This window comes from Hypanus sabinus, chromosome 7 (assembly GCF_030144855.1).
Source record: "Hypanus sabinus isolate sHypSab1 chromosome 7, sHypSab1.hap1, whole genome shotgun sequence".
In the NCBI taxonomy this organism is placed as follows: domain Eukaryota; kingdom Metazoa; phylum Chordata; class Chondrichthyes; order Myliobatiformes; family Dasyatidae; genus Hypanus; species Hypanus sabinus.
In genome coordinates this window covers 159,459,449-159,471,629 of record NC_082712.1, presented here as the reverse complement: position 1 = coordinate 159,471,629, position 12,181 = coordinate 159,459,449, and the positions used below count along the sequence as shown (strand labels likewise).

General features: G+C 36.5%; 1 protein-coding gene across 1 annotated transcript in view; it reads left to right on the top strand.

Moving 5' to 3' along the window:
* The window catches only part of ano3 (anoctamin 3), a 521,252-nt gene that overhangs the window by 308,747 nt on the left and 200,324 nt on the right, over nucleotides 1-12,181 (top strand). The window contains exon 2 of the mRNA XM_059976011.1: nucleotides 1,585-1,773. Within this exon, the coding sequence (XP_059831994.1) occupies nucleotides 1,587-1,773 (187 nt within the window). The 5' untranslated portion in view covers nucleotides 1,585-1,586. The remainder of the gene's footprint in view (nucleotides 1-1,584; nucleotides 1,774-12,181) is intronic.

The window sequence follows — 12,181 nt, the reverse complement described above, 5'->3', positions numbered from 1 at the left end:
TGGATAGCTTATGTTTCTTTGTTTCAGCCAAGTCGAATTGGAACAGGGTTTGTACTGATTTCAAAGGAGAAAACTTCACCTTTGCTCACTTGTACCAAGTAATGGAACTAAATGGTGCAGACAAGTGCAGCAATTGCAAATGTTTAGCTTGAACAGCAGTAGGAGTATTTTTTTTATCTCATCCCTCCCAAATATTTTGTTAAAAGCTCAAAATAAATTTATTATCAAACTATATATATGTTACCATATGCTACCATAAGATTTATTTTCTTGCAGGCATTTACAGGGCAGAAAGAAATACAATAAAATTTACAATAAATCTATGCAAATACAAAGGCTGACAAACAACCAATGTGCAGGCGGAGATCAACTGTGCAAATTAAAATTAAGGCCAACAGCATGAGTTGTAAAGAGTCCTTTAGAGTGAGTCTATTGGTCATAAAATGGGTTCAGAGTAGTGGTGATTGAAATTTTCCATGCCAATTCAGAAGCATGTTTGTTGTCAGGTAATAACGTTTCCTGAACATGTTTGTGTGAGACCCAAGTCTTTTTTCCTTCTGCCTGATGGTCTGAATGGCAGGGCTCTTTGATTATTGATGCTATTTTCTTGTGGCAGTGAGTGCTTTTTTTTCATAGTCATCTGTAGCAGTAGCTCATCCATTTCAAAGTTCCAGATGTTGTACATTCAGAGAAGCTCTCCTGCACACCACTGCTGTAACGTGTGGTTATTTGACTTATTGTTGTCTTCCTGTCAGCTTGAACCAGACTGGCCGTTCTCTTCTGACTCACCTCGTTAACAAGGCATCTTTGCGCACAAAACTACCCCTTACTGGATTTCTGTATATTTATTCCATTGTGAGGAGATTTTTGCCTGTGGTGGCTGGGCTTCATCGAGCACTTTCTGTACACGTTCTGCTCCTGGGGATTGGCATTTCCATAACAGGCCATGATGCAGCTGATTAGGATGCTCTCCATTGTGAAGAAATGCCTTGATGGTGTCGTAAAAAGAGAATATATTTGAGTAATCTGCATTATTTAGCATCCCTTTTCTTTCTTTATCAATTTTCTTTTATGTATTCAGTGGTAACTTTATTAGGTACCTCCTGTACCTAATGAAGTGGCCACAGTGAGTGTTGTTTTCATGGTCTTCTTCTATAGCTCATCCACTTCAAAGTTTAACATGTTGTACATTCAGAGAAGCTCTCCTGCACACCACTGCTGTAATGTGTGGTTATTTGACTTATTGTTGTCGTCCTGTCAGCTTGAACTAGGCTGACCATTCTCTTCCAACTCCTCTCATTAGCAAGACATTTATACGCACAAAACCGCCCCTCGCGGGGTTTTGCCCACAGAACTGCTGCTTCCTCAAACCAACAACCATTCCATGGCCAGTGTCACATCACATTTCTCATTATGGTCTCGATGATGACTGCATGCTTTTGTGGATTAAGTTGCTGTCACATGCTTTGCTGATTGGATATATTTGCATTAATGAAGTGTACAGGTGTGCCACTGAGTCTGTATACTGAGACACAAAATCGGTTATGGAAGTGGTTAAAACGTGCAATTCTCTTTCATTTCTAGGAATGAACAGTAGTATCAGTGGGATCATCACAGAACAGCCATTGAAGCCGTCCCGGAGAAGCTTACCTTGTCTGGCCCAGAGTCAAACAATTCCTAACAATCTGAGCAAGCATTCGCTGCAGCAGGCATCCAGTCAGAAGGAGGCAATAATCGCAGGACCATGTACCACAGATTTATCTTTTCAAAGAGGTCAGCGTATCCACTAAATATTCTGTGCTACAGCAGATGAATCATGGTCTGAAATTTGTATTAAATACTTAAGCATTAATTTAATGTGGCAATTATAGAACATGCACAACATGCTGGAGGAATTCGGTGGATCAGTCAGTGTTTGTGGTGGGGAATAAACAAAGTTTTGGGCTAAGAAACCAACAGGACAAAATGAAGGGCAGCAGAAGCCAGAATAAGTAGCTGGTTTGGAAGGAGTACAAACTGTCAGGTGTTAGGTGAAAACAGTTGAGGAGGAAAGTGGGTGGATTGTGAGGGGGGAAACCAAGAAACTGGAAGGTGATAGGTTGAAGAGATAAAGGGTGAGGAAGAAGGATTCTGATTGGAGAGGACAGTAGATACTTGAAGAAGGGGAAGATGGAGGGGTGCCAGGGAGAGGGGATGTTCATACCATCAGTTTGGAGGCTACCAAAATGGAATATGAGGTATTGCTTCTGAGTATGGACTCATTGTGGCAGTCGGGGAGGCTAGAGAGAGACATGTCAGAATGGGAACAGGAAGTTGAACTGGAATGTGTGGCAACTGGAGATCTTGCAGTGGATGGAGCAATGGTGCATGGCCACATCTCTTAGTGGCTCCCAATTTAATTTTGACTACCAATTTCCATTCTGACATACCTGTCCATAGCTTCTTGTACTGCCATAATGAAGCTAATGTCAGGTTGGAGGAACCACACCTCATACTCTGTCTAGGTAGCCTCCAAACTGATTGCATGAACATTGATTTCTCTGACCTTTGGTAAATTCGCCCCCTCCCCCAATTCTCTCTCTTTCCATCCCCCCATTTTGGTTCTCCTCACACCTCTTTTCTTCTCCTTACCTGACCATCGCCTCCTTCTGGTGTCCCTCCACCTTGCATTTCTCCCATGTTCCACTGTCCTCTTGTATTAGATTCCTTCTTTTTCAGCCTGCTACCTCTTCCACGTATCACCTCCCAGCTTCTTATTTCATCCCTTCTTCCCCATCCAGCCACCTTCCCTCTCACCTGATCTCACCTATCAACTGCCAACTTGTACTTCTGCCTATTCTGACTTCTGTCCCCTTTCTTTCCAGTCCTGCTGAGGTGTCTCAGCCCAAAAAGTCAATTGTTTACTCCCCTCCATAGATGCTTCCTGAGTTTTGTGGATGCCACTCAAGATTGCGGTATCTGTAGAATCTCCTGTGTTAGTGGTTTCAGTACAGTATAGCCAGTTGAAACAATGAGTTACATTTCTTCAATGTTCGTTGTACCTTTAGGGTAAAACAATCACTTCATAACTGGCAACAGTAATACAAAGGAGAGCTGTTGATCTTTTGTGGGCATTTATTGGACTTATATAGCAGGCACCTTTTCATTGATCCTTATGAGCATAAAGATTGATATTGATCCCAGCTGCAAGTCTCTGTCTAGAGCAGGGGTCGGCAATGTTTACCACTAAAAGAGCCAATATGGACCCATTTCCCACAGAAAAGAAAACACGGGGAGCCACAAAATGAAATAACACTGCATACAACGGGTTTTTTTTTTTGCCTTTGTGCTATGTATAAACAAACTATAATGTGTTGCATTTTTGAAATTGATGAACTCCTGCAGAGAAAACGAAATTACATTTCTGCATGCAACAAAAACATTTTGAACTCCGAAAAAAAGACGTTGGGTTGAAGGTTACTACATAGTTAGCCTACCTTGGATCGAAGAATTAAAAGAATGCGCACACTGGCGGGTGTCAGGCATTGGCAGTTGTGATGTATATTAATAGCGATAAAAAACACGTTGTAGCGGTGTAGCGCTACACGCAGCGCTAAAATAAAGACTGCAGTCAAAGGTAACTTTATTCGAACTAAACAGCCTTGCTTTAAAGCCTCGCTCAACCCGTCCCCGTGGGCGCGGATGCTCCAAAAGACACGTACTCACAAACCCCCGTAGGCTATCTCCCTTAGTCGGAACGGTGGCTAATTGTGAGCCGGTTCGGATGTGCCAGGAAACGGTGTCTCCGCAAAGTTTTCATATTGTACAAGATCACCATAATCTTCAAATTTCGAATTACATTTCAAAAGCTAACAAACCACGGGGAGCCGCATCACAGAGATCAAAGAGCCGCATGTGGCTCTGGAGCCGCAGGTTGCCGACCTCTGGTCTAGAGAAATGCATCTGAAACCTGGAGCAATGGTCACTAACTGGACTGGTTTCTTAGCATCTGATAGTCATTTGCAGATGCCATAACCTCCAGACTTAATTCAACCACATGAACCACCTACGTCGTCTCTTCCCCATGACTACCCTGCCTTGTCTTAAATATATTTACTGAAGTAGTCTCCACTGATTCATTGGGCAGAGAACTTCACAGATTCACCACTCTCTGGGAAAAGCAGTTCCTCTTCATCTCTGTTCTAAATCTACTCTTGAGGCTATGTCCCCTAGTTCTAGTCTCACCTACCAGTGGAAGCGACTTTCCTCCCTCTATCTTATCTGATCCTTTCATAATTCTATACATTTCTAGAAGATCTCCTCTCATTCTTCTGAAATCTAGCAAGTACAGCCCCAGGCGAATAAATCTCTTCTCATAGTCTAAACCCCTCATCTCTGGAATCAACCTGGTGAACTTTCTCGGCACCGCCTCAAGAAATAATTGAAAGTGCTACATTAAGTGTTTAAAATATTCTCGCCCCATCTCCATCCCAGATATAACTAAATAGACATACTATAGAATGGGATTTTGACTTTATGCCAGTTTCAACTGGAGTCAGACTGTTTAGATTATCTAACACTCTGCTATATGGTGGAGTAACACATGTAAAATGCTGGGGGATCTCAGCAGGCCAGGCAACATCTATGGAAAAGAGTAAAGTTGATGTTTTGGGCTGAGGAGTATATTTAAAAGGTGGGAGGGGTGAAAAGCACAAGGTGATAGGCGAAACCTGAAGGGGGAGGGATGAAGTAAAGAACTGGAAAGTTGATTGGCATTTTGTGTGTGTTGCTTGGATTTCTAGCATCTGCAGATTTTCTCTTGTTAATACTGTGGAGTTCTTGCAAGACCTATTTGCACCATCAGAGTGCAGTGACAGTGTCAAGCGGTAGCTGTGTTAGCATCTGATACTCAGCACATCCTGGAATTTTACCAGGTCTGTGTAAAGCTGGAGCTTAATTATCAGGGCACAACTGAATAGTGACAATTTTCATTGGAACAGATGACACCATCTAGCATCAGTTGCCCCAATATTTTGCACTTTGTAGCAAGCTGTAGATGGGAGAAATGGTCAAAACTTGGAAAATAGTTCCATATTTAACAATCAATGCTAGAACTACTGCAAGATTGCTAGATTCTGTTAATAAAAAGCTGAGAGGGATCTGGTAACATTAGAGGCCAATGGAGTTTATCCAAGTCCTTACTGAATGACAGAACAGGTGGAAGAGGGCATGCCTCCTCAGTTCCAGAAGTGCCACATAAACGACTCATCCAGATGCATAGAGTTGGGGTGATTTATCAGCATGGGTAGAGGATTGGTTAACTAATAGAAAGCAGAGAGCTGGGATACATGGGTGCTACTCTGGTAGGCATTCAGTGGTGAGTGGTGTGCTGCAGGGGTCAGTGCTGGGCCCGCAATTCTTCATGATATAAAATAACAATCTAGAGGAAGGGACCAAGTGTAGTCCATCTAAGTTTGCTGATGATACAAAATGGAATGAAAAAATAAATTGTGCAGTGGATGCAGAGAGTCTGCAGAGAGATATAGATAGATAAAGTGAGTGGGTAAGGGTCGAGCAGATGGAGTACAATGTTGGTGCATGAAAGGTCATCCATTTTGAAAGGAAAGATGGAAGAGTAGATTATTATTTAAATGGTCAAAAAAAATTGCAGCATGCTGTTGTGCAGAGGGACTTGGGAGTGCTTGTGCATGAATCACAAAAGGTTGGTTTGCAGATGCAGCAGGCTATCAAGAAGGGAAATGGAATGTTGGCCTTCATTGTTTTAGGGAACAAATTTAAGAGCAGGGAGGTTGTGCTGCAGCTGAACAGTATACTGCTGAGGCCACACCTGGAGTACTATATGCAGTTCTAGTCTCCTTACTTGAAGAAGGATGTACTGGCTCTGGAGGTCTGCAGAGGAGGTTCACCAAATTGATTCCAGAGATGAGGGGGTTAGATGATGAATAGAGATTGAGACACTTGGGACTGTACTCGCTGGAAATTAGAAGAATGAGAGGAGATCTGATAGAAAATGTAAAAATTATGAAAGCGATAGATAAGATAGAGGCAGGAAAGTTGTTTCCACTGGTAGGTGAGACTAGAACTAGGGGACATAGCCTCAAGGTTCGGGGGAGTAGATTTAGGATGGAGATGAGGAGAAACTGCTTTTCCCAGAGAGTGGTGAATCTGTGGAGTTCTCTGCCCAATGAAGCAGTGGAGGCTACATCAATAAATATATTGAAGACACGTTTTAATATATTTTTGCATAGTAGGGGAATTAAGGGTTATGGGGAAAAGGCAGATAGGTGGAGATGAGTCCATGGCCAGATCAGCCATGATCTTATTGAATGGCAGAGCAGGGTTGACGGGCCAGATGGCCTACTCCTGCTCCTATTCCTTATGTTGTTATGTTCCTGTGAATTTGAAAGTTCACCCAATCACATATTTATTTTTGAGGGCCAAATGACAGAGCTCTATTTGCTTATTTTGAATCTTAATATAGAGCTGAACAGTTGTGTGCAAGCAAGAAAGAAAGCATCCTAACAGAATGTATTATGCATACATGCATGATATTGACTTGTTACTTTGAAAGGTTGCAAAAGAAGAAAATGTAATTTGCCAATTCTGGTCATTCTGGTCATTGTATTATTTTTGTAGAGGTTACTGGTTGTTTTGGTGTTTATTGATATTAATTGAAAGGAAATAATGTGGTTTCTTAAGTGAACAATCATCGACATTTCTGATTTTACCCCCACACTGGCCAACTAAAATATATTATTGATGAAATAACAATTTGGATTAACTATGATTAATATTTCATTGAAAGTAGCCAAGCATCAGCTTAATAACCTCCAAGGTATTAATATAGTGCAGGCACAAACAATGCTTTCTATTCCTCTTACACAAAGAGTCCTCCACTCAAAAAATTTCCTCTTTTTTCTGAACTTCAAATTATTTAAGTACAGCTGCTTGAGTCATGTTTTTACATAAATGCCCAGAATCTCATACTGCTGCTTGTTAAATTCCTCATGTCCTGATCCTTGATTAGAGTGTCAGGCCTCTCTAATCAATGATCATCCCTAATACCTCCCTAAAGTTGACTGCTCAACAGTTTAGACAGACTGCTATGTAAGCAGCTTTGGAAGCACATTTTGTTGCATTTTATTCGATACAAGATGGTGCATGACATGAATGTTAATAGCATGACTTCACAAGTTTCTAATTGAAAGCAATATTAGCATCTGTTGCATTATAAAACTCCTGCTCTTTACTTTTGAAATGTTTAAAGTATTATCTGATTTTGAGGTGAAATTTGTTAGCTGCATTTAAGTGCAGTGGTTAAATTGTCAACCTGAATCTATTTCATTTCTCAAGATATTGGTAGAGCAAAATTAACCATAACAGAACTCCAAAATTGTTAGTTTTAGTCATGACTATGAAGAAGTTATTATTTTAACATTTAGTTTAAATATACAATCACTAAATCATTTCATTTTAATTCATATAGATATATTGACAATGTAATCATAGCTGGGACCAATTTGACAAAAAGTACATATCAAAGAGTATAAGAATTCATCGTCATGAATAAGAGAAATTCTGCAGATGCTGGAAATCTGCCGAGTAACAAGATGCTGGAGGAACTCAGCAGGCCAGGCTAAGAATTCCTTGTCATTTGTTCTGGAGACATTTTATAAAGAAATGTATTCAAAATGTTTTTGAAACTTGCCTATAACCGCGTTTAATTTTTGGGAACCTTTTCATGTCCTAATGGATAGTTGCCTCTGAAGGTGTTGACAGTTTAAGTGCAATATTTTGTGAAGTTATCACAGACACAGGGGAACACAATTCCTGTAATTTGTACTTGTACTTTGTGCAGAGATAGTGCTGATGTTGAGAAGTTCTGCAGGTATAAGCTCATGGATAAAGTTTTAAAATATAGCTGACAAAGTCTTAATCCACAGTTCTGAATAATTTAATGTGCAATCACCAGTTTACTAAGCAGTTCAATAAAATACAAAGTACAGGTGCTGTCTCTAGAGCTTCACATGAGGTATGAGACACATAAAGTCCTGGCTTGGAAATATATTACCAATCCTCCGTCAATAATGGCTATGAATTCTGGAGTCCCCTAATGGACAACACAGGAGAAATGTCTTCATTGGAAGAATTGCTATGGTGAATCCTCACCACATTCTCAAGAGCAGTTAGGGATGGGCAAGAAATGCTGGCTTTCCAGTGACTCCTAAATCTTGCAAATGTATACAGTTGGCCCTCCTTATCCGAGGGTTCCGCATGCGCGGATTCAACCAACCGCGGATCGGGAAAACCCTGAAGTTCTCTCTCCAGCACTTGTTGTTTGAGCATGTACAGACTTTTTTCTTTTTTTATTTATTAAATTTTAGAAATTACAAAGAATAAATGTAATAGTAAAATAGTAAGAAAGATACTATTAACCCTCCCCCCCTTAACAATATCGGAGGATCCCCACATGCTCCATGGAGTTCAAAATAATTTTGATATTTATTTTTTACTTTCCCCAATTACTATAATTTTATCTTCAAAGGACCTATGTATTTAATCCTATCTTTTGTAAGTATGGGAGCCAAATTTTCAAAAATATATCATATTAATTTCTTAAATTATACGTAATTTTTTCAAGTGGAATACAACTATGTATTTCATTATTCCAACGATCCATAGTTAAATATAAATCAGATTTCCAACTAACTGCGATAACTTTTTTGGCTACTGCCAATGCAATTTTTATAAATTTTTTCTGATACTTGTTCAATTTAAGTTTCGGTATTGTCCCTTCAATGTCTCCTAATAAAAATAATAGTGGACTATGTGGGAGTTGTACTCCAATAATTTGTTCCAATAAAAGTCTTAAATTTATCCAAAATGGTTGAATTTTAAAACAAGACCAAGTAGAATGTAAAAAGGTACCAATTTCTTGATCACATCGAAAACATTGGTCAGACATATTTGAATTTAATCTATTTATTTTCTGTGGTGTTATATATAATTGATGTAAAAAATTATATTGTATTAATCTAAGTCGAACATTTATTGTATTTCTCATACTATCAAAACATAATCTTGACCAGTTTTTCCCATCAATTTTAACATTCAAATCAGATTCCCATTTTGTCTTGATTTATGATTTCCTAATTTAATTATTTGCTTTTGAATCAAATTATACATACAAGATGTAAAATTTTTAATTCTTCCTTTCTGAATCAATATTTCTATTTCACTAGGTTTTGGCATCAACATTGTTTGTCCCAGCTTTTCTTGTAAATAGGCTGTTAATTGAAACTAACGGAAAAGAGTGTTATTTGATATTTTATATTTATTTTTTAATTGATCAAGCAACATCAATATACCTCCTTCGAAACATTCACCTATATATTTAATCCCCTTTTGGAACCAATTATGTAAAAGTTTATTGTACATTGTAAAAGGAATAAGCCTATTTTGAATTAAAGTTCTTTTTGCTAATAAAGATTTCTTTATCTCATCATCTATATTTACCTTATTTCATAAATCAATCAAGTGTCTTAATATAGGAGATTCTTTTTTTCCCCGTATCCATTTGGATTCCCATTTATATATAAAATCTTCTGGTATATTTTCTCCTATCTTATCCAATTCTATTCTAATCCATGCCGATTTTTCTTCATCAAAAAAACCTGCAATAAATCTAAGTTGATTTGCTTTATAATAATTCTTAAAATTTGGAGGTTGTAACCCTCCTAGATCAAATTTACATGTCAATTTTTCCAGTGATATTCTTGACATCTTACCTTTCCAAAGAAATTTCCTTACATATTTATTCAGTTCTTGAAAAAACTTCTGAGGTAATTGTATTGGTAAATTTTGAAATAAATATTGCAATCTAGGAAATATATTCATTTCTACAGTGTTAACTCTACCTATTAATGTTATTGGTAACATCATCCATTTATCAAGATCCTCTTTTATTTTTTTTAATAATGGCAAATAATTTTGTTTATATGTTTTTTACATCATTATCAACTCTAATACCTAAATATTTTATCCCATTCATTGACCATCTAAACTGAGTTGCTAATCAACATTGATTATAATTCCCTTTGATGAGGGGTAAAATTTCACTTTTATCCCAATTTACTTTATAACCTGATACTTTTCCATATTCTTCCAATCTAAAATATAATCTTTGCAATGATTGCAATGGGTTTGTTAAATAAATCAAAACATCATCAGCAAATAAATTAATCTTATATTCTTCTTGATTAACTCTAAAGCTCCCAATATCTGAAACTGTTCTAATTAATTATGCTAATGGTTCTATTGCCAATACAAATAAAGCAGGTGATAATAGGCAGCCTTGTCTAGTTGACCTAGTTAAGCAAAATGGTGTTGAAATCTGACCATTTGTAACTACTTTAGCTTGAGGATTAGTATTTAAAGTTTTAATCCATTGTATAAAAGATTTCCCTAACTCATATTTTTCCAATACCTTAAATAAAAAAATCCCATTCCAATCTATCAAATGCTTTTTCTGCATCTAAAGCAACTGCCACACTCATTTCCTCTCTTTTTTGTGCCAGATGAATAATACTAAGTAACCAGTTACATTATCCATTGATTGTCAATTTTAAATAAAACCTTACTGATCCATATGTATTAATTTTGGTAAATATTTAGATATTCTATTAGATAAAATTTTTGCTAGTATTTTATAATCTGTATTCAACAAAGAAATAGGCCTGTATGATGTTGGTTTTAAAAGGTCTCTATCTTTTTTTGGCAATACAGTTATGATCACTGTTAAAAAGTTTGTGGAAGTTTATGCATTCTTTCCACTTGGTATATTAATTCCATAAAAGGAGGAATTAATAAATCTTTAATTTTTTTATAAAACTCAGGAGGAAAACCATCTTCTCCTGGGGATTTATTACTCTGAAGTGATCCTAAAGCTTCTTCAACCACTTTTAATGTAAAGGGCATATCTAATCCTTTCTGTTCTTCCAAATTTAATTTTGGAAGGGTTATCTGTGATAAAAATTTATCTATCTCAGCAGTCTTATTTTGTGATTCTGATTGATATAGCTCAGTATAAAAATTTTTGAAAGTTTCATTAATTTCTAAAGGCTTATAAGTAACCTTATTTACACTTGTTCTAATTGCATTTATTGTTTTAGAAACCTGTTCTGTTTTCAACTGCCAAGCAAGAATTTTATGTGATCTTTCATCTAATTTATAATATTTCTGTTTAGTTCTCATAATTACTTTTTCTGTATGATATGTCTGGAGTGTATTATATTGTAGTTTTTTATTAACAAGTTGTCTTCGTTTTTCTTCTGTTATATATCTTTGAGATTCTTTTTCTAACTTTATGATATCTTTTTCCAATTGATCTATTTTTGCTGCATATTCCTTTTTAATTTTAGATGTATAACATAATCTGACCCCTTAAATATGCTTTCATCGCTTCCCATAATACAATTTTATCAACTGAATGTAAATTTGTATCAAAAAAAAATTGAATTTGTTTTTTCATAAAATCACAAAAATCTTGACATTTTAATAGAGTTGAATTAAATCTCCATCTATAAATCGATTCCTTCTTATCCATCATTATCATTGTCATTATCAAGGGGGAATGATCTGACAATATTCTTGCTTTATATTCCACACTTTTCACTCTATCTTGAATAATTTTTGATAATAAAAAATCAATCCTTGAGTAAGTTTTATGTCTGTTTGAATAAAATAAGTAATCTCTTTCTCTTGGATTAATTTTTCTCCATATATCAATCAGATTTAAATCTTCCATTAATGATATAGTTTTGTTACTTTTGATTTTATAGCACCTTTAGTTGATCTATCCAGAACTGGATCTAAACAAAAATTAAAATCTCCACCTATTAATATTTTATCATGTGCATCAGCCAAGTTCAAAAAAAACTTCTTGTATAAATTTTGCATCATTTTCATTTGGTGCATAAATGTTCATAAAAGTCCATAATTCTGAAAAAAATTGACAATGTATAATCACATATCTCCCCCCAGAATCAATTATTACATTTTGTATTTTAATTGGTAAAGATTTATTAACCAGAATTGCAACTCCTCTCGATTTTGAATTAAATGAAGCTGCAATGACATTTCCAACCCAATCTCTCTTTAATTTCTTATGTTCTGTTTCTGT